The sequence below is a fragment of the Oreochromis niloticus genome, linkage group LG3 (assembly GCF_001858045.2).
Source record: "Oreochromis niloticus isolate F11D_XX linkage group LG3, O_niloticus_UMD_NMBU, whole genome shotgun sequence".
NCBI lineage: Eukaryota > Metazoa > Chordata > Actinopteri > Cichliformes > Cichlidae > Oreochromis > Oreochromis niloticus.
The window spans coordinates 13,692,547-13,716,002 of NC_031967.2; the positions used below are offsets into that span (position 1 = coordinate 13,692,547).

General features: G+C 40.0%; 1 protein-coding gene across 5 annotated transcripts in view; it reads left to right on the forward strand.

The window, feature by feature from the left end:
- The window catches only part of LOC100691919 (ATP-binding cassette sub-family A member 1), a 176,714-nt gene that overhangs the window by 50,029 nt on the left and 103,229 nt on the right, over nt 1-23,456 (forward strand). For 4 of the 5 annotated variants that reach the window (XM_013274476.3, XM_025905493.1, XM_025905495.1 and 1 more), the window contains 9 exons: nt 7,339-7,561; nt 8,233-8,454; nt 11,598-11,802; nt 12,075-12,191; nt 12,705-12,876; nt 15,368-15,499; nt 16,149-16,288; nt 16,895-17,032; nt 23,158-23,378. In XM_013274476.3, coding sequence (XP_013129930.1) covers nt 7,339-7,561; nt 8,233-8,454; nt 11,598-11,802; nt 12,075-12,191; nt 12,705-12,876; nt 15,368-15,499; nt 16,149-16,288; nt 16,895-17,032; nt 23,158-23,378 — 1,570 coding nt within the window. Of the gene's footprint in view, nt 1-3,543; nt 3,767-7,338; nt 7,562-8,232; nt 8,455-11,597; nt 11,803-12,074; nt 12,192-12,704; nt 12,877-15,367; nt 15,500-16,148; nt 16,289-16,894; nt 17,033-23,157; nt 23,379-23,456 lie in introns of all 5 variants that reach the window. The other variant, XM_013274475.3, reaches the window with a different exon arrangement.

Below are 23,456 nucleotides of genomic sequence, written 5' to 3' on the forward strand. Positions count from 1 at the left end.
GTCACACCAAATATTGACTTTTAGACTTATTAGAATTGTACAAACTCCTTTGCCTCATATACTGTATTTGTTTCAGTAAATCCCTGCACCCATTCCTATTTTCCTAGAAAAAGCTCAAGACTGCTCTTTAATTAAAAAAAGACGTATTTTTACCCTATGCACTGTGTAAAACACCACTCCTCGCTGTTCTTTATTTTCTTGTATTAAAAGCATTCATCCAAACAAATCAGCACTTAGGGCAATCAAATTGCAGCTTTCAAACGTGTTTGTTGACAGTGTTTTAGAAAAATCACCGTGAATAGAAGAAGCAATTAGTTTGAACCACCCCCAAAAGATTGCATTTTATTTCATTCCTGAGCGGGAATGCTGCAAATCATGTATTCCCACAAATATACAGGCATTTGAAAGTGTGCGAACCCCTCTTCAGTGTCAAAATTATTAAAATCAGAAGCTAAAATGTACATTTAAAGTTTTCTGATACTTTGCTGTGACTCCACACATGTTGTTGACTGACTATATTAAAAAAGGCACACAGCTTTGGATATAACATCCTGTGGTTCACACTCAATCATCCCACTGCCACGAACTTCAAGGAACTGTCTGCAGAAATGTCTGATGAAATTGTTGCAAAGGATAGGTCAGGGAAAGAATATAAACCCATTTCTATGTCTTGTAGTGTTCCCAGGAGCACAGTGGCTTCAGTAATTGTGAACTGAAAGAAGTTTGAAACCGTCCAGACTCCACCTTGGGTTAGCTATTTGGTCAAAGCGAGTAAGCAAGCAAGAAGGGCCTTGGCCAAGAAGCCAGTGGTCTCTCTAATAGTGCTTCACAAGTCCTCTGCAGAGATGGGAGACCTGCCAGAATTATGACCATCTCAGCAGCACTCCATCAGACCTCTATGGCAGTAGTAGCTAGTCGGAAAGCACTTTTAAGACAAGGACATTCGATGACCCACTTTGAGTGTGCCAACAGTGAAATCTGTCTGCGAACATGAGCAAAAAGATTCTTTGGTGAGATTACATGAGTGCTGACCTCTTGGAAAGTCATCACCTGGCTGCTTCCATCCCTCCACTGAACCATCGTGGTGCTGTTTCGAGGGTGATTACAACTAAACACAGACTGACACATAAAGAACATCTGCTCTGGCATGCAGGCTGAGACTGGGACAGTGGTTCAGAGCACACATTAGTTAGTGCACATTACAAGGAACCAAACTAATATAATATGGATAAATAAAATCGAAAACTATAAAATATAAAAAAGAATCAGTAACATTTTAAAATAATGTCACACTATTAGACATTATTAAGGTATTAGGAAGCGCTTAATTCATCATTTATTTAGCATTACGCCTCGTTAGTATGCCATTTAAAAATGCTGACATATTATTATGACTCTGATTATTATTAGGATATTATTAAATGGCATACTAAGGAGGAGTAATGCTAAAGAAATGATGATCTTAGAAATACATTTTTACTTAGTCTGAACTCTGTGATCCACCTTAAATTTTATTTATTTGATATATTGATTTGTACTCGTCACAAGTCTTAGTTTCTTCCTTTCGTTTTTATTTTAAATATTTAATATTTAATATTATGAAATCAGCACATCACCATCAGTTGTTATTAATACTTTAGTCTTTCTCTAAAAGAAGACGGATTTTAAAATTGTATGTTTTGTAAGTCTAATGCATAAATTGGTAATGCAATTCTGCTTTTCTGTGTCTGATCTTGCTGTTAAAAATGAAAAACAGCATGCATTTACATTCTCTTTGTGTCAGAACATTCATAGGTATTTTTAAAAATTGTGTTAGTATAAAAGTAATCCATATTTAGAAATATAAACCCGTTTTCTTCAATGAATTTCTCAGTTGAATGAATTTAACAGTATATCTTTTTTGAAACCGAGACAGGAACCTATTTTTATTTTATTTTATTTTATTTCATTTTTACTATAGTTCTCTATTCTCCCGGGAGGCTGTGCTCTACTATCTCTCGATTTACTGAGAAATCAGTCTTCTAGCTTTCCTAAATTTAGGTCAGCCTGCCAATGTAATGGGAGCCCCGTAACACAGACCTGCCTGGAGTTCTATTACTTAAGCAAGTTTGATCGATCCGCAAATGTATAATTCAAAAGCATCTGGTGGCAAGGTTGTCAGTGTCAGACACAGTGTGCATGACTGATTTCTCTCCCTCCGGTGTGAGAAGTCACAGAAGGAGTTAACTCATGCAGACTGTCAGCTGTTACAGAGATGTTAGGGTAGAATCGGGAGCAGATAATGCCTGAATTAGTATTCAGCCTGATGCACTCGCTACTTGAGGCTGCTTACCTCCCTAGAAAAGGTGCTAATGTATCAATTTGCTCAGTGTATTGATTCTGTGATCTCCTCAAGTGGAATTTTTGGGGTTCAAAGAAGAGATTTTATTTATGTAATCTTATATAGGATTTCGGATTTAGTTGCTCTGGTGTCTGAGCCTCTTGAAACTCTGTGTCAACCAATCCTTTCCTGCAGCGTTCCAGACCTCGTTTGAAAAGTGATCCATCCCGCGAGGCCAAGCGAGCGTCCTCAAAAAGCAAGCGTGTCTCTCTCTCTCTGTGTCGTTCAGGCTCTCGTGTAGCAGAGCTTCCTTCACGGTTTAAACGCTTATTTTTATCAAGCGTCCAGAACTTTTACACAAGTTTGTGAAATGTCGTCATAGAAAAAAAAAAAAGGAAATAAATACGGGTTTAAGAAAACAATTAGCAGCTGTTTGAAAACTGACAGCAAGACAAAAATAACATATTCAAAATCACCTCTTCAACAGCACTTATGCGGAGCTAACTAGCAATTAAGTGAAGTACTTGTTTGAGGTAAGTGTTCGAACTTGGCAGGGATTCAACAAGTCTTAAAAATAACTTGTCAGGACTCACAGGAGATATTTATTCTAAAGTAAATCCTGCGAGCAGCTCCGTGCTCCCAAGCACAGCACGTTCACTTTGTGCTTCATCCATTCATCTGTGCTCAGCGCTGCTTTGCTTGCATTACACCCTCAATATTTATGGAATGCAAACACAAGCGGTGTGTAGAGTTTATACTTTGTCAGAATGTATTTGATATCTCTCCTTCAGTGTCTAATAAAGCAAAGGAAGCACTTTGTTATATTGGCAGTGGGGAAGATATTGACATGGCATTTTGGTGGCATTATAGAGCCGGTTTAATATCCCCTTATTGTGTTGTAACAGCATCAAATCATACATCATCTCTGGCATGAGGTGAAGCACTAAATGCCCAATTGAGCTGATGCACCAAGTTTATAAAAGGTTAGCTCAGCGTAAAAATGAAAACACCTCAAAGGTATTGAGCCAGGGTGTAACGTAAGTTAAAATTTGAAAATGTAGGTAGAGAATAAATAAAAACAAAATGTCTATCGTGTAAAAAAAAGCATCTGGACATCGTTTCGTGCATGGAGAATGAGTAATTGTTAAGAATGTCCATTCTGCAGTCCTCTTGTAGCGTAGTAGTAGTTCTGATGTTCTTTGCTCGTTCTCTCCTGTACCCAGCTTCGTTCAGAGTATTGGAAGCATTCTCCCCATGTTCCTGATACTGGCCTTCATGTACACCGTGTCCATGACCATCAAGGGTTTGGTGCTGGAGAAGGAACTCCGGCTCAAGGAAGTCCTGCGCGCTGTTGGCGTGCAAAACAGCGCTCTTTGGTTTTCAGTGTTCACAGAGAACATCGTTCTGCTAGCCATTCCCTGTGCGCTCATAAGTATCATGGTTAAGGTCAGTAGAAAGGAGCCGCTCGGTGAAAAGCAGCCAAACACAAAGCGTACGATGTAAGGATGTGTGATACATTAAATCACTATCATTTCACTGTGCTGCTACGTCAGACCAAGAAAAATCAAACTTCCAGTAAATCACAAGTTGTTCAGGTCACAACATTGTTTATGCTTTGTGTTTCGCTAAGCCCGCCGTTGTTAATCAGAACGAATTGCCGTGCACAGAATCAAATCACGACGGATGATTCTTGGATGATTAGGCCTCTCCTGCTAATGAAATCAGCACGCAACAGAATCACGCCAGATGTATTTAGCTGTATTTCCCTGTAAATTCAAGATGTAATCGTAGCCTGCTTTTAATCTGAGAAGTGAATTTTAATCATTCGCCTAGAAAATGGATATTTACTCTTTTTTTTGCCACTTGGATGTTGCACGCTAATTTTACATGACATTTAATCTTAACTATAGGGGAGGGTGAGGGTATGTACCTGACAAATACCTGATGGACCAGTGTGGACTAAAGTATTCTTTGCAATCCTGTATCTGCACAGCTAAGACAAATTAGAATAAGTAATACTAAAAGCTGGCCTCCTGTGCTTACTAAACAAAACTGCATCCCGCAGATAGAATTTGAAAGAACAGCGCTGCTTTATATAGTTTAATTATTTAACAGTATTTTGCTGTATCTGATATTCTGCCAGCCATCCAATACATTCGTAATGTACACTGGGTCAATAAAATGACTGCAGAGCTCCTGATGTATAATGAATTGTAAGTTTAATCATCGAGTAGGTGTAACATCACCATTCATAAACAAAAAGAAGCTGCTATTATTCCCAAAGAGAGGGTAAAGAAGCAATAGGCACGCACGATTATGTCTTTCCTCGTTAGCGAATATCTAAATATGAGAAATAAAAATAGTTGTTTGACTTCACGTCTATTGATCTCGTGCAGACTCGCTGGTTGCTTATCAGCGTGAGCCATCCACAGCTTGAAAAATCAATTAGGAAATAAGAAGAAATCAGTGTTATCATAAAAAAAGGAGGCCGTTCGCACCTTTGATGGCGCACAATGGCACCAGCGCCGTTGTTGGTCTCCTTTAGATGGAGCATGTTCTTCAACAGCCCCTTGTTTCGTAGGCGTAGTTAATGAAATAAAAAAGGATGGTTATTTAAGATTGGCCTAATCAATTTTTGCAGTTTAATTGGAAAATGTGGCTGGTAAATAAAAAGTGATATTTGAACAGCTGGGTGAAATGTAATTTCCCATCAGCCTAATGTGTTTGCAAGCCATCAACAATTTGTAAACATTAATAACAATAAATTGAGTTAGTCGAGTGCCTTGGAGGAGCAACTGCACGCGGGATGTGTATTCAGATCACAGGCCCATTCTAAATGATAATTTCACAGCCATTTTCAGCACATTAATAATAATAGCAAATCAAATGGTAATTATCATAAGGCTGTATCTGGATTAGGTGTGACAACAACCGGTTTTGTCATCTGCACCTGAGTCCTCTGTCATTTTACACTTGTTTCCTCTTTCATTACGGAGGAAGTAATGCGTTTACCGTTTGGCATCCAGATGGATGTATTTACACACTTGGCTCTTATCTGAAATCAGCTGAATCAAGTTGTTTATTTGATGAGATTTTGGGCTACTAAAACTAACACCGATCAGCGCGAATCAGTACACATTTACTCTCCCGAGCAGTGTATTGTTCTTGTTCCGATAATGCGAAATCACCTTCCAAAATGTTTTGGCGTGTTTGCGCTCGGTCATTAAAACTGGATTAATTTGTTGTGCAGAAGAGCTGAAAAAAAGAGAGCAAACGACAACATCAGAGACCACCTTCACAGTCGGAAAGACCACTGATATCTGATTAATAACTCAGGCACACACAACAAAATAAATAATAAGTAAAACTACTCGTTAAAGTGCGAGTGGTGAAACATGACTCTTAAATGTTTTAAAAGTACTTTTATTTCATTCTCTGTTATATAGTTCCCTTGTTGATTAGCAATCTAAATACAAAACCTGTGTTAATAAACTAAAAACATATAAAGCTTTTAAATGATAAACTAGCAGTAAAAACATACGAACTTATACATTACTGCTTTATATTTAAATATATCGTCAGAATTTTCTCAATGAAAATTTAACATCGCGATTGTAAATGCAACATTTTTACTTATATCTTGCAATGTTCAATTTTTCACTTTGTATAAAAGAGTATAAAATGTAACAAATGTATTTCATCTACAAAAAATAAGTACTTAGTGTGAAAAGGACTGCCTTTAGCTGTAGTTTTAGCCCCTTTCAGGTCATTGTTTCGGTTTTATGCCTTGCAGCTTGCTTTGCAGTCTCGTTGCTTTCATGCAATCATTTATAACTGCAGGCAGCTGCATTCAGCAAAAAGAAGGATAAAACCCTGTATTCTTAAATTCTAGCACCAACACCGATTTAGTTTTTGAATGTTGGTTTTACATTCATTGTTCAATTTTCAATAACCCAGTGTCGACTAAAAAGTTAGCTGTATAGACTTAAAAGTTGAGATTGTCCACAGACTGCATATAATAAAAGAACGTAGCCACCCCACAGTCACCCACTGGTTTATTGACTGTAGTTCTGAAGCCTCTTTTTAAACATTTTGACTATCGCCATCTTGGTTTTTTTGACGCACAAGCGGTCCCGTGTAGCCAAAACATCCAATCGCAAAGCATACCCTGCTTTGTCCTTTGTTTTACCCTAATTATCACCGTCATTTATAAGACTTTATATAAGACTTTAAACTTATTTCAAAAACATTGAGAGTTTTTAGGTCATAAATGAGCTGTATAAGATTTTCTCATAGACCTAGATAATTTATAGCATACAGTTTGTAGTTTTGTCAGTGTCGTCGTTTCCACTGCCCCCCAGCTGGATAAGCGATGCTAATTTAACTAAGAAAAAAATTCCACCCAACAAGCCAAAAAAGCCATCTAGTTTCCCTTCTTCATCTAGTTGAGTCATGTCTGGCAGAAGGCCACGTGTGACCTCTTCACTGGAAAAGGGAAATGACAAGAGCTTGTAATGGAAATCTTCAAGGGATCTTTATTACACGCAGTATGAGGAGCAGTACATTCAATCCAAGCTTCAAAGAATAAATGGGTGAATGCTTGCGTGACATTTTTGTCACCGACCCTCGCGTGACCCCGCCCTTCCACACATCTCACAACTTCTCGCTTTCCAGCGTTGACCTTTCTATATCAGCCACTTCTTAGAATTTGACTTGCGCGGTGACTAGATCGACTTTTTCTTATTTAGAAATGGTTTTTTTTTACACCTTAAGGATATTTTGCTTGCACACAATGAGCAAAACATAAAAATATTTGCCTGATTAGTGTATAATATGAAAGGAAAATTGATTATTCAAAGAATTAATGCTATTACGTAGAAGTCACAAAGTATGCAGATTTAAGAAAATGAAAAAAAAATGCAATATTATCACCAAATGAGTGTTTTTATCCAGTTACTGTGCAGATTTAACACCAGATTTAAGTATCTGGGCTGGGCTGGCTTCTCTCCACCTTTCAGGTTCCTCCGTTCGCTGGGAAGCTCCCTCCCCTTATACATGACTTTAGCCTGGATCTACTCTGTCGCCATGATCATTAAGGGTATCGTCGCAGAGAAAGAAGCCAGGCTTAAGGAGACAATGAGGATCATGGGCTTGAGAAGCGACATCTATTGGCTGAGCTGGGCAGTTTCCAGTGTGCTGGTGCTGGCTGTCAGCTCTCTCCTCCTTACCCTTATACTCAAGGTGATTCCACAATGATTAAACAATGATTCACTGAGGAGGACCCACAACTACTTTTAGAGAGTTTTTTTTTTTTTGCTCATCATGAACTCCTGAAGGTTGTGTTTAAAATCACAGAGTTGTTAATCAGGAGTGAAACCTGAGCACTAAAAGACGATAATTTTACTGTGATGCTAACACAAGTTGCACTCGAGGGTTCATTTAGGCCGTCTAAATGTAGAAGCTCTATAATGAACAATCGTACAACTCCCTCAAACGGCGTCCTCTGTAAAGATTTGAATCGTAATTGCATTCGTTACAATAGCACCATTATCCCAAGAGTTCAAGTGGCTCTTTGAATTAAATTTTGGCGAAGAAATCAGCATCACTGCGTACTGAGGGAGTCTGGTTAATTTGCGAGGAGCTCTCTAAAATTAGACAAGGGTCCTCCTTCAAAGTGGCAGAGTGAAAGAGTGACATGTTTAGGGATTTTTTAGATTATGTTATACTATATACAGTCAGCTGAAAAAATATGCCAGAGGATCGTCAAACAGCTTTCACTCTGAATCCTCCTGCTTGCTTGATTCCGCAATGATAACCTCTTGGATTCTCCAGAAAACTGTTTGTCATTACATGTTACATGTTTACTTTCCTCTGTTATTTTCCCCCACTCTCACTCAATTCTTTTCACACAGTACGGCAAAATCCTCCAATACAGCGACCCCTCTGTGATCTTTGTCTTCCTCCTGGTGTTCTGCGTGGCCACCATCTCTCAGTGCTTCTTCATCAGCGTCTTCTTCTCTAAGGCCAACTTAGCAGCGGCGTGCGGTGGCCTCATCTACTTTGTCCTCTACCTGCCGCACGTCCTCTGCTACGCCTGGAGGGACGTGATGGGTTTCGGGGCCAAGGTTGCTGTGGTAAGACCGTCTTTAGCTGACACAGTTTTTAATATCTCCCCCTGCTGTTATCATACATGAGGGCTGACTGTACTCTTGAGTTATATTCCCAGGTTGTGTTTTCTCTCCACTATAATCACACCGTGTCAGTCAGAGTTGCTTGTTTTTAAAAGAAATCTCTGTCTTATGCCTTTTAAATCCAAAAAGAAATAACTTTGACTTCACTGGTGCAGCTTGTTATGAAAGGGAGTTTTTTCGTCTCCCGATAATAAGGTGCGAGCCTTCAAGATGAATTAAGGGGTCCAGTGACATTAAAATTACTACAAAATTGCATTTATTGTCCATAATGTGACAGTGAATTGTTTGCTGTTTGTTGAGGCTGACATATTTCGCGCAATACTGAAGATTTCTTTAGAAAACAAACAAAAAAAACGGGCATGCTCAAGTGACAGAAACATGAAGCGTTTACCTGAAAGAAGAGACGAGGCAGACACACACTAAGGAAGTTGTTGATTTTTCTCCCATCCTGAAAGGGATAAAGATAAATTGTGTACCATTGCTCAACTTTCAGTGTAGCCTTTCTGCATGACCTTTATGGTAGCGCTGGTATCATTTGTCCTCGAGCTGTCTTTTGCAGACAAAGGCACGCAATATCTTGAATCTTCATTGCAGCGTGTGCAAGTGCGTCTTCACAGAATTTTAATCAGGCCCGCCTTTTCTTTCATGTCACTTCGAGCGATGCGGTACCAGCCGCGGGTGGCCGGTCTTGTGTGTCGTAGTTATCAATTTTTTGACATGGCGGCAATCAATAATATCTTACGCTGGGAGCCGATAGAAGTCACCCCTGCTTTTATCTTCAGACACTGTTTGCTCACCTTGTTTTTGCGCAAACAAGCAGTTCCAGCACGTCGACCCGAAATTGCCTGTCTTTGAGTAGATCCTTTAAAATGAAGTAGTTTTGCCTTTTTTTGTGAAAGAAAACTTTTCCTTCAGTTTCTTTTTACAGAATGCATGCAGGCTAGGTAGGTATTTTACATATAAAGCACAGCAAACCTTATTTAAACTCTACACAAAGTGCCATTGCTTGGTTCTCCCCTGGCGCTGAGATTTTTCTCCCCTGCTCCAGCTAGATGGATAGCCCTCTAGCCCTCTAATTAGCATGAGCAATGTTCCTCTGACCAAACCGCTATCCAGTTCATCCCCGCACTTTATCAGAGATGTGTGTGTATATCATGTGTGTGTGCAGGTTCTCTCTTTCTCCCAGGTCGGATGAATCTACCTCGTGCAAGGGCATGCAAATTCTCCCCCGCGTTGTCCTTGATAATGAAGTCTTTAATCGTAATCGAATTTCAAAAGATCACCTGAATTCATATGAAGAGTTTTTGATTGGAGCTGTGTGCCAAAGGAGAGCCGGAGGCAGTGCATCAAGAAGAGGGCCACTATAGTACAGGGTGCAGTCTGCTGTACTCTCTCCCTCTCTTACCTCTGTTTTTTTTAATGAGGTAGAAACAAGAGAGAGCCCAAAAGTTCTTTCATGTTCTGGAAATCCGCAGATTTTTTCAATTAATCATCCTGTCCTGGAAAATCTTTTTTTTTTTTTTTTTTTAAAAGGTAACTCCCCTAAAACCTGTCAGCTTTTCCTCTGGTATGAATCGGTAAATTCACCTATACAGCCAGGTCTACAATGGTGCGGTGAATCTTCAGATTTTCATCATATTTTTAAGTATTCTTTGGGCCTCCTCTGGGGCTGCAGCTGAAGGTTATTTTTATTATCAGTTAAGGTGGGCACAGGCTTAGTTTTGCATTTGTTAAGTAGCCGGCAGTATTGAGGCAGACGGGGAACAAGCAGAAAGAGAAATGCCACGCAACAAAAGCACCCAGCTGTGTGCTGTGCGCCTTAACCAGCTACCAGAGTATCCTGCTGATCTCCAATTCATTCACTGTCCAACACTTTGCAGGTGGACAGACTTTGTACGCAGCCATTTTCATGAATTGTGCTCATGCAGTTTTTAAAGGAAGTGCATCTGTGTCTGCTGTACTTGTGGAGGGTGGCTTACAAAAAGACTTCTTAGAAAGAGCGCGAGCCTTGATTACTCTACCTTGCAACAATGTTTTTTTTTGTCTGCAGCCGACTGAATGATGGCTGAATCTGTCGTTTGACACGTGTTCAACAGAACGGCCTTCTTTTGTCCGCCTCCCAACTCGTGCCCTTTTCCCAAAGCCAAAGGAGTGGCTCCTGTCATTTCGTCAGCCATTCATAGAGAGGTCAAGGATAGGTGCCCACTAGCCCTCCTGTCAGCGCTCATCTACTGACTGATGGACGGATGGTGACTAGAGGACATCACAGAAAGTTGCCCAGCAGTGGTCGCAGCCAGACTAGCGGTTTGGCATCAGTGCAGAGCTTTTCAGATTGTCTGCCTGGTAGTGTAACATCAGGTTTATCGTCTCCATGATGATTCGCCTCTAAAGCCTCGGCAAACACTTCTGCCGGAGTATAAATGCTGCGAGCAAATGAGGCGTGATCAAACAGCTGGCAGGCAACATGGCAATGCAGAGTGAGAGGCCATGGCAGATGATGTCGTCCGGGCAAAGCATCATTTGCAGTTTCCTACTGTGGGAAAGATCCAACAAATCTTTGTTTGTCACAGACTCGTTTTAGTGTCCATCCTGTCCTGAGATATGCTCATAAAGGTTAGCATTTTAACCAGACACCACATGTCTAAATAGTGTCCCTTTTTTTTCAAGTTTAATAAGTTTTACATGTAACCCTTCCTCTGGTTTTCCCCCGCGACAGGGCTCGAGCGCTGCGAGGATACTCTATCCTAAGAATGAGTACTGACACTTTAAAAATCATGGAATCATGCTGAAGATGTATCACAGCTTCTTTTTTAAAATCTATTTTCTGAATGTGTGGTGTCTAAGCATTTTGTCTGTAATGTCAGTATTTGTGTTGGGCTGAGAGTTAAGACGATGAGATGTAGCTTACAAGGCTAGCTGAGTTGCCCTCGTTTAAGTCTTTACACAACGCTAATAACTAGCAGCTAGCTTGCTCTTCTCTACACACCATTTAGTTATTTTTAGTTAGTTTGAACTTTTTGTAATCTCTTGAGAAAACAAAAAATGCAAACTATTAATGCTTCCAACTGCATATCCTTCATTCCCAGAGTTTATTGTCATGTGTGGCATTTGGATACGGCTGTGAGAACTTTTCTAAATTTGAGGAGCAAGGCGTCGGTATTCAGTGGCGCAACATCGCCAAGAGTCCAGAAGATGGGGGACGCTACACCTTCATCACATCCATCATCATGATGCTTATTGATGCTCTTTTATACTGGCTGCTCACTTGGTACATTGAGAATGTCTTTCCAGGTATATTTTTTTCTTTGTTGAATGATTTTGTTGATGCTTTGTTTAAAACATTTTTTTGGTTGTTGTTGTGTAAAACATAGAATGATGCTGATATATAACATGCGCTCAAATATCCAGGAGCATAGACTTTATGCTTTCCTCAGAGACTGTAATTAAAATAGCTCAGGATTTGTGCCAGGCTGTCAGGAGGAAACCTACATTGTAAAGTACCATATTCCCTTAGGCCAGGCCAATATTAAAATGTGAATAATGATCTCGGAAATTGATCCCAGGTCAATATGGAATCCCTAAGCCGTGGTACTTCCTTTTTACTGCATCTTATTGGCGTGGAACGGCATCCGTGACGGATGATAAGCCCAGTGTGCTGACAGACTCCAACGCACACAACGGTAAACCTGACCTTCATATCTCACCTTCAGGGTGTGATGTATGCAACATGTCAAGTTTTTACGTGCAGCGTTTGTGACATTCTCACAAGTTTGTTCATGTGCTGGTTAACTGGTTTAGAGACTCAAACATTAGTGGCTTACTTGTCATGTATAGCAACAACAGAGTTTCACTTTGTTAGTCTTTAAGTTAGCAATTTGCTAAAAAACAAAGCGTGGAGGCTACTTTGGTTTGGTTGTTGTGTTCTGAACATTATGGTTTCATCTTCCCGTTTTACTATATGGATTGTAAGTTTATTTGATACATAACATTGAGTTTATATTTTGTGTTTGCAAATGAAATCACCAGTTAAATGTTTTATTTCAGCATTTATGATCAGTTAATGCTGCTGATTTAATGTGCCTTTTAAACACATTTATTCATATTAGAGATCCCATTTTGCCTGCTTTTTTGCTTTTGTGTTTCATAAGTGTGTGTGTGTGTGTGTTTATAATGGTTTGTATTTCTGTCTGAAGAGCATATGGAGAAACCGCCACCTAATATGACAGCAGGCGTCTCAATCCACAATCTTGTCAAAATCTACAAGACCGGAAAGAAGCTCGCCGTGGACGGACTGAGCGTGGACTTCTACGAGAACCAGATCACATCATTTCTTGGCCACAATGGAGCTGGAAAAACAACCACAATGTGAGCTGAATGATGTAACTCTGACATGTTTCACTGCTTGGCTCAGTGTTCATTTCACTTCACAAGCTTCAGCTGATCTATAGTGTACACAATGCCGACTGTACTCCAGCCGCATTATTTAAGTGGTCACTGCTTTCAAAGAGTGGCCTCCTCTGTGAGGGCATTTGTCACAGAGACTCAGCTGTTGTGGTGATAGCGGGAGCGATCTAATTGCTGTTTAAAAAACAGCAAAAAAAAAAGGTTGGAAGGGGTTTAGGACGACAGGAAATAAATGAAAGCCACTTGGCCAGAAAATATGAGCGACAGAGAGAGCAAGTGACGCAAGACTAAGGGGCTAGAGGGAAGACATCCGTGCAGAGCGACTGGAACGAAACATAACAGATCACAATAAGAGAAAGGACAGTGGAAGGACTCTGTCGCACACATAAGAGCTTGTTGAGGCTTTTGCAGAGCACAGTAGCTATCAGTGAGATGCAGTATTACAGTACAGTTAATAAAACACATTTCCAAGCTGTTCAGCTGTTTTTTAATTTAATATTTCTGCATTTTTGTTAGTGTTAAATGGTCTGACGCAGTATTTTTTCAACAGTTTTTGATATTTGCACTAATGTTATACTTTAGGGAAATAAAATTAGAAATAAATAAATAGGACCTATTGAGTAGAATGCTATATATTTATAACACGCGTCTGTTTGAACTCCTCCTACCCTATCAGGACTAGAGCAGCCTAATTAGGCACATGCGCCTCTATATGAAATGATGTCATCATGTTCTCTACCATTGAGCTAAGATGACCAATTTTTAGTACTGACCCACCAATAACACCATGAAAGCTTTATAATCTATTGATTTAATGAGAGTAACATCTCATTTATATCTACAATTAGATGACTATAATGGCATTTACTGTACATTGGTACAGCAGGATGTGAGCACTGCAGAGGCCCACACATGGGGATATATTTACGCAATCAGTTTCATATTTATCGTCTAGTTATTTAGTTTTTTGTTTTTTCCCAGTGCGATTAAGTAAATCAGTTCAGCAATGCCATGAACAGACCAAACAGTACTGTAGCATGGGACTGTGCTGGTAACTCAAATGTTAAAATGGCCCAAATGTTACAGCACATGTAAACATGTCTACAGCATGACTTATAGAGTAGTTTGCTCCACTTTGTGACAACTGGACAAGGGGTGACTCAGATGCTTAAATGATAATATTGCTTATAGTTAGCATTACCATGGCTCAACATTGAATGGGTGCCAAACTAATCAAATCCAAATCACCTGAAACTGGACCTCTCAACCATGTTTGTGTTGTGTAGGCCTTCTGGAACATGTTAGTTTACCAGTCCCACCTGCAGCTCTACTGTATGAATGGCATTTTTGTCCACTATAGGGTAGTTGCCAGGCAGTGCAGTGGCATGATAATATATCATATATTTCATAACATTCAGGTTTCCTGTGTAAATATTAAATGTTATTGTCATATTAATAGAATGAAACACACAGGTATTCAGAAGATTCATAAGAAGTAAAATTAGATTAGAAAACTTGTGTAGAAAACACAATTTCCATCCTCGTGTGGAGCCCTCTGTCCTATTGCCGATTCTTTAAAACTGTTTTACAAAGTGACAAAAAGTATTTAGACTTTTTACTGAAGTAAAAGTTATAATGCTACTTATGTAGCGTATATGCTAACTATATTTAAAATTACTAATGTAAATGCATTCATCATGTGGAATTAAGCATTTTAGAATCATATACATGATGTTATTGGATCAGAATTATTGATCCATTGATGGGTGTGTCACTTTAATGTTGCAGCTGTTCGTGATTTTATTCTTTAATTACTGCTTGGTAGCTTCATCTATAATGATGCAATAAATCTGCATTATAATAAGTAACTAAAGCTTTCAAAAAATTAGTAAATGGTATGAAGTTCTATAATTGAATTAAAAATATAGAGGGGTAAAAGCAGAAAGCTGCCTAACATAGAAAAACTTAAAGTACAACTACGTTAAATCTCATTAAACATGCCTGAGTAAATGCAATCAGCTGCATTGCTGCTAAGCTCTCATTAGAGGGCGTTGGGGATGTCAAGATTAACAGAACTCTAGACCAGGGGGCCAATCATATTTCATGGGGGTTGGTGCCACCCAATGCCCCCTTTCTGGACACACCCCTGACAGACATATTTTGAGTATTATAGTAAAATACTTCAAACTGACAGCCTCTCCAGTCATTATGTGCTCAGGTTTGATGGGGCAGTCTATGCATACACCTTGGTAACCATGTTTGCCAGCATTAGGTATTTTTGAGGCTACAGACCAATGGGCAACCTCATGTTAGCTAAATGTATCTTTAGTCTGTGTTTCCCGCAGAGGGCTTTAATTTTCATGCACTGGAAGCTCTATAAATCTGTTTATTAAGCAAAGATAATGTTAACAGCAACAAATATGGATCACTTTTGTTCTTTTCTTTTCTGTAGGTCTATTCTGACGGGACTGTTTCCACCTACATCGGGAACGGCTCTCATCAATGGCTACGACATTCGCACTGACATGGACAGTATCCGGACATACTTGGGAATGTGTCCTCAGCATAATGTCTTATTCAATGAGTGAGTGACTTTAGCAGAGAGCTGTGCATTCATGTTCTGTGCTGGCCGTTGGTTTAATCGTGTTTCAACTGTATGAAAATTAAAAATTTATTACACCGCAGATCGATCACATAACAAGAGTTTGCCTTATGTTTCCCATCAACACCTCTCTGTACTTTTCCTTTCCTTTTCCTTTTAAAATTTAAAATGACCTTCCCTTCCTTGGCCCAGTCAGAAGTCTCCTAATGACATCATTCCCGACCATTATTCTATTTTTCTGTTTAACTTTTGATTCATCCTTTTCTTCTCTCTCACTCCACAAACTGATTACGTGAAACTAGACGCAAGTCTTACATCATAATTATGGCTGAGCACCTGCAAATTACTTTCATTAATATTAATTCCAGACAGTGAAAGCATCTATATTAAGTAGGGTTAAAATATTCATGCAAACACAGAGGAAGGCATTACGACGTATCACAGCCTAACCTGTGAAGCAGCCACGAAATACTGATGCATGTAAGACTTTATTACGTAAGACTTTGTTTTAGTTCACGGACGTTTAATTAGGAAAATGTCTCCAAAAAAACATTAATACTTAAGCGTGTCTAAAAACGCATCGTCATGCGTCAGTTTAGCAGACGTTGTGATGTCATGTCCACCTTTCCAGGCTGACAGTGGAAGAGCACATTTACTTCTACGCCCGGCTCAAAGGACGCAGTCGCCAAGAGGTTAAAACTGAGATGGATCAGATGATTAAGGATGTCGGTTTGCCAAACAAACGGAAAGAACTTGCCAAGAACCTGTCGGGTGAGTCTGTATGTTAATGTATGTTGCTGTATCCTATTGTGCGCACATGTCAATTTAGCCGTTGACGTGTCCTCCGTGCATTCGTTTCCCCTGGGAAGGAATATTACACGTAGCTTATCCTGTCTATTCAGGATATATTGCTCCTCTACCACACATTCACTGTACCTGTGTGTCACAGGTTGTAATTCATTGTCTGGGGGTCATGAGCAAGTCCTACTTGATAAATTGTCCCCAGTCATGGATTGCTTGTGAGCAAAATCACTGAAATATGACTTTCAAGGTTGATCTATGCTGACATTTCCACTACATTAGCACTACAGTGGATGCATTTTGAAGAGCTAAGCGAGTACAGACTGCAATAATGCTAGGACGGTGTATCTACTTCTCTGCCATCAATCATTTTGTGGCATTACTTTAAAAGATGGAAAGATAGATTTTGGTATATTCCGTAATCATTCTTCAATATTGTGCCCATTTTGCATGTGAAACTTTATTGTGACAGATGTTCGGGCAGGATTTGCAACGTGTTACAAGCTGAGCGGCTCTTACACTAGCTTGTGCATTCCTTCAGGCCGTGATGTGTTTTTAAGCTGTGCTGTCTTACAGGTGGCATGCAGAGAAAGCTGTCCGTGGCCATCGCGTTCGTCGGTGGCTCGAAAATCGTCATCTTAGATGAACCTACAGCAGGAGTGGACCCCTATGCCCGCAGGGGTATCTGGGAACTGCTGTTAAAGTACAAACAAGGTATGAGATCAGAGGTAAAAACCGAGGCTCCACTAAAAGCTTTGAAGCCCCCTTATGTTAGTAGAATTGACCAGAATGCGCAGAGCGCATGTTTGATCTGTCTCAAACCGAGAAAGTTTCCAAAACTGAGCCCAGCTCAAAGTAAACTTTAAACTGACGAGGGTGAAACACATCCAGCGCGAGAGCTGTTAAGGTAATGAAGCGGCCGGTTCTCTGCGATGTAATTCTTCTTTAGCCTCGCTGTGGGTGACACTCAATCATGGACGGGGAGAAATTGTGAATCGTACTTAAACAGATTGGAATGCGAGCGAAGACAAGTAAATCCAAGAAGAAGCTTTAATTGACATGGCTGTTTAACAGAGTCCATAATTGTCTGCCAAATCAGTCAGCTTGTCATTCTGTGTCCTTAATATACTTTGTGGTTGCTGGTGGCTGTAAGCAGGACATGGACATTATAGTAACACATTCTCTCAACAGATGTCTAAATGTTTAATGTGCATTGAGCGACATTCCGCCCTCTCTATGTCATTAGCTTTTCTCTCTCTCTCTCTAATCAAGTCTTCACTCCAATTGGGAGCCTGAGATAACTCCGTTATAATGAGAACCCCCTGCATTCGGGCCGGTTGAGTGAGTCATGTTTTTGTGTCTCTCCGCTCTTATTTGCACCGCAGTGTTACTAAGGTTTGTCATTAAGCAACAAAAAAGGCTACAGGCGGTCTATTTGTGTGAAAAAGCTTTAGGCTGATGCTGGACTTAATGCCGCGCTTCTTTACAGCTAATTAAGTGTGCAGTTTTTTTCCCCCCCCACACAGACAGGTTGACCACGACGCTCCAAGGGGGTGTTTTTTTTGTGTGTGTTAAATTCACTCGGGGCTTATTTGGTTAGTGGCAGCTGAAAACTGTTAAAACTGCTCAAGATGCAGAGAAACACGAACGTGGTGTGCGTGCTCCTGCAGCTTAAATTAAACCCTCAGTGCATGTTTAAGTCGAGTACTGGACATTCATCAAAAAGCTAAAATTACAAGCTGGTCGATTTGTGCATTTAAGGTGGGTTTTAATGGCTCTTCTGTCATATTTCATTTGAAAATTACTGCAGAAGGTGACGATTTAAAGTAAAAATTAGCAAATTATGAATTTTTAATTATTATCCATTACAGGAAGTTGATTACTATTAAATTACCCCGGTCATTATGTTGTAAAATGGGCCTTGAGGATGATATTAATATAATAGATATTATACATTTTGTGTTCGCCTCGTGACAGCTGCAATAGGCTGAGTGGAAGTTCTCCGGGTGTAAATGCCTTGTTGATGCCAAAGTTCAGGGGAGAAAGCCAGACTGCTTTAAGGTGAAGGCAAGGCAACAGTTATACAGATAACCACTTATTACAACCAAGCTAAGCAGAAGAGCATCTCTGAACCTTGAAGCAGGGCTACTACAGCAGAAGACCACACAGGGTGCCACTTCTGTCAGCTAGGAGCACAAAACTGAGGCTACAGTTTACACAGGTTAAACAATAGACTATTTGACTATTTATATTAGATTATTCTTGAATTCTCTTGCAAAATTCAGATGGTAGGAACTTGGTGTTAAGAACATGAAAGCATGGATCCATCTTGATTTATATCAATCCGGTCTTTAAGTCTGACGTCATTAGCCGTGCCTGGGCCCAAACTCCGCTGCAGGTCGCTAAGTCACACGATCACTGCGGCATCACTGAGTTAAAAACTGTCTAAATCCTTTCATCTGTAATAAAATGATCAGTGTTGCTGCTCTACCAGGTGTAACAATTAAGTTTACCACCCAGGCATCCATGAAAACCAAATTTATGAAATTCTAATGGAGTTAGAAGTTAGCAGGAAGTTAGCTCGCTAGTTTCCATCTAAATATAATATACCATGTTCTGACTGCGAGATTTCCAAAACAAATTAAGACGTAGAGCTCTTCTATCATTTCTGACATACATGAAGACAGGAAAGTAGACAGCAGTGACATTTGTAGAGTTACTGAAGTTTGGCTAGCTCGTATATAACAATGTGCTACGTGATTGCTAGCGACACAGCTATGTTAGCATAACATAAACAGTGAAGCTGGAGGATGAACGCTAACTTTTTCCACTCAATAAAAGTTAACGTGAGGGTTTCCAAAGGTTCGGGACAAATGCAATCACATAGCAGGATGCTGTAAACGGACCAAACTTCAGTCAAAAGAACAACTGAGAAAATACATCCATAGTACAAGGTTAGTCAATAATATACTGCTGCATGGGCTGGGCTGTAGTTAAGGTTCTAAAAACTGAGCTTTGAATTGATTAGCGGTAATAAAAACCGAGAAAGGCCGACGGTGATCACTGACTGTTTTTAGGGGCTTGTTGAGATTAAATAGAACAAGATACAAAGCATTAAAACATGTAAAAAACACAAAAGTCTTATTAAACGCAGAGTAGTTTGGGCCCAGAAGCAGGATTCATCACGTCATCACTTAAAGACCGGATAGTTTTTTGGCACACTCTGGGTCCCTTAGTGCCTAATAGCATTGTTTCAGTACCACAGCCAGTACCTGAGTATTGAGTAAGTCTGTCCGAAGAATTAAGGCAGCACTGAAGCTGTACCTAATAGCAGCTAGTAAATATATTCTATAATATGTATCTAATATATCCAAGGATTTCACATCTTTATATATTTTTTTACTAGTTGATAAGAGCAGTAATGCAAAAGTAGTCAATATAGACAATTCACATAAATCATTAATGAGAGTTTAATCAGTGATTACAGATTGAAATGTAAAAAATGCCACGAGCAGTACATCACAGCGTTACCTTTAATCCTTCCCTGACGGCAAGAACTGTGAGAAGCGATGTGCATTCAGCGTTTCAGAAGAGCCAGAGCGAATATTTTCACACTTCTGTAACATGAGAGAGAGATGTATAGATTTTGACAAGGCATGTGAGAAAAATGGCGCGCAGCTAAAGTGAAAATAAATAATGAATAATTATTAGGAGCTGTCAGTCTGCAGTCTAATTTTCTTCTAGTGCATATGCGTTTATTGACAAATGTCAAGTATGCTTGCAACAGCCCCCTTTATTGTTGATGTAAGTGCGGTAGTGTTTATTTTAGTACTGTATATAGTGCATTTTTGACAGGAGCACAAAATAATGCGCGGTTGAAGGCAATAGTGCAGTGCATATAGCATAAAAACATATCACTGGTTGTTTTTTGTGTGTTTTTATGCCATGCAAGTTGTTCTTGAGGTTCAAGCTCCTCACAATCACTGCACCGTGAGTCTTTCAGCAGGTGTAACTTATAAGCCGTGTTACAGTGAACACAGCGTCATCTGGTTATTATAACTCCCCCGGACGGGCTGTAAACAGCGTGAAGGTAATTTCAAAATTTATTGATCTGAATTGATTGCCACAAACGGCCGTTAATACGGTTTTGTCCAGTAATTCATCTTACTGCCGACGCACATAATATCTGTCCAGCCTTTCCCCGACCACTGTGAAATCCATTTCTATCAACGTGATTTAGAGGGAAGGAAGCTAAATAAAAGAACCCAGATTTTCCAGCCTGACTTTGCTGTGCGCAGTGCGAGTACTAGCAATTTACCTGAGCACACCCAACTCCATTTGATATATCACTTTGCGCTGTAATGCACCGCAACACACTATAAATCAGAATACCTATGTGGGCCATCTGCAGTCCAAACACATTTATTTTTCCCCCAACTCACAGATGATGCAGTGCTTTTTGATTTTTCTTCCCCTCCCCTTATAAACCACAACAAATCCCCAGGAAAATCATCTGAAAGTTTGAGCATCCCAAACAAAATGAGCTGGCGCAGTCAAAATAAACCTCAAATCTCCTCAGCCCTCCCCCTTCATAAGCGTAGCTTTCTTCCTGCATATGTTAAATTGACTGGGTTGCGGGCTTTCATTCAACTCGAGCATTTTGCTGGAGTTTATATAGAGAGAGATCCAGACTTGCTTGGCATAGGATAAAGCAGCAATACTTAACTGAGAAGGGATGGATTTAGCAGCTCAGCTGGTGGCAGTGCTCAGAGTGGGCGGAGGGGGCGGAGGATGAAAAGGTGGGGTAATAGTTGGCCAAGCAAAAATGCCCACCTTGGGCTGCGGTAGATGACCTCTGAGTGTGTCCTTGTTTTTTGGGATGGTGTGACCTGTGCAGGATACAGACGCACATTTAACAAGCTCGGTGTAAAAACAGCCGTGCTCAGCAGAGGCGCCTGACCTTTTCCAGGAAACGCTCAGAAATTCAGCAAAGAGGTGACGTGCTATGTACTAGATGTTTCTCCCAAACTGGTTTCTCTTTGTTTCTCTCATCTAACACCCTTACAAAAACCTAAATGTTCAGGTGTTACTGTATTTTAAAGGCTTCGTAGTACCATAGAGCGCTTCATTCTCAGAGTGAAGGCTTACTGGAGTTCCCAAATGTGGGAGGAGGCAGATACACCTCTAACATTTCTGGGATTGGCCTTAAAATGTTCCTTTTATTAAAGCTCATAGTTAGGGCTGCAATCCCATGATGCATTATGCACTTCTCATATAGTAGCATTCACTTCACTGTTCAGTAAAATTTATTTCATAATAGATTTAATTAAAAAGTTAAATATTTACTTAGGAACAAAGTGGATGTATTCAAATTTTTATGTATGTAAATGGTTATAACCTGTTACTGTGATGTCATAATAAAGTCCCTATACAATTAGTCAACTGTAGACAAAAAGGTTGCCATGCCAACATATTCTTGCAACTCTGAAAACCTTTTGTCATTTTAAGCATCTTTATATGGCATTATTATCACTTAGACCTTCAGATTTGTTCTGTTGACCTTGAAGGAGAGGTCAGAGGTCAAATGTGACTTATAAAAAGTATCGTATGAAGATTTAATATATGTTGACAACGCACAGGACACTTGTAAGAATCGTAGTTTCTAAATTATAAGGCTTTTTGGCACTTTTTGACCAATAAATCACGAAGTTGACCGATTGTTAACATGACCCCGCTCCACACCCCTACAAAGCTTTGTCAGAATTCATTCAATAACTGTAAACCAGCCATCAGTACTACAGGAAAGGTTGAGAGATTATAACAACCAGTAGGGATCGTTCTCCGGCACTGAATGTCACATCAGTGGGTTCAATGGTTATACCATTATTTGATCCTGATAGACAATTTTGATTTATCCACCAGTCAATACGGTGCCATCCACGATGCTTTTCCACTAGCGTGACAACAAATCTGTTATTAAGTATCATTTATTGAGTCTTTTGGCCTCTGTAGTTCAAAGAAATTAAGACAGACCACTCTGTCTGTTCACTTTTAAGCAGGTTTCTTTCATAGCAATATTAAACGTGTTAGGTTAAATGTTTTTCTTTTTCAGCTTTAAAACATGGCAGGATCAAAAGTTCCCCCCGTACTCTGTGATACTGCTTTCATACAGACTGCAGAGACACGACCACGCTGTGACTTCATTATAGATCTAGCCCTTTTTTTCTGATTACCAGGGTACGTGATAATTAATATGTGTTATCTGATACAGCATGATATGAAAGGATTAGAACACCTGTGAATAATCTTGCAATGCATGCTTTAGTTGTCATTGCAATTGGGCTCAGTTTGACGCCTCTCGAATCAAAGGACTCGCAGAACAAAAGGGAGAGCTGGAATAAAATGTGGTCTCATAGAAACGCTCGAAAGTAGGCTTAGGGTGGCCTTTATCATCATTTTAATTTTGTCCCAGATTCACGCCCACGCACTCTTCTGGAGTTTGCTTTGTTGCCATGCGGATAAGCATGAGTAAAAAAAAAGAGAAGAAAAAAAAAAACAGTGGGATCAACAATCCGGAGATAAGTGACTACCACGCAGATTGCGATGTTGGCTTGATTTGAACAGTTTTGATCCGTGGAACCCGTTCTTGTGCTGCTTACGCTTAATGATGACAGTTGTTGAAACAAACAAGGTCCAAACTGGAAAAAAATGGTTCAAACAGCTTTTTTTTTTTAATTAAAAACTTGTTTTCTCCACATCAGCTTCACGCAAGAGCGTGCACGACGTTGCTCGTCCCATTCAGGCGACGCGGTCCCAGCCTCTCTCTGTTCCCTCTGCAGGCCGCACCATCATTCTGTCCACGCACCACATGGACGAGGCAGACATCTTAGGAGATCGCATTGCCATCATCTCCCACGGCAAGATGCGCTGCTGCGGCTCCTCCATCTTCCTGAAGAAATGCTTCGGCAGTGGCTACTACCTCACTCTGGTCAGAGACGGGAGTGGAAAGATGACAGCTCAGCGTAACGGCATCATCGGTCAGGCCAGAGGGGGGAAGAAGGTAAGCGCGCTTTAGGTCTTCAAACTTACTCAGAGGAAACTTACTTTAGCAGTGTTTTGATTGATAATTGTGATAATC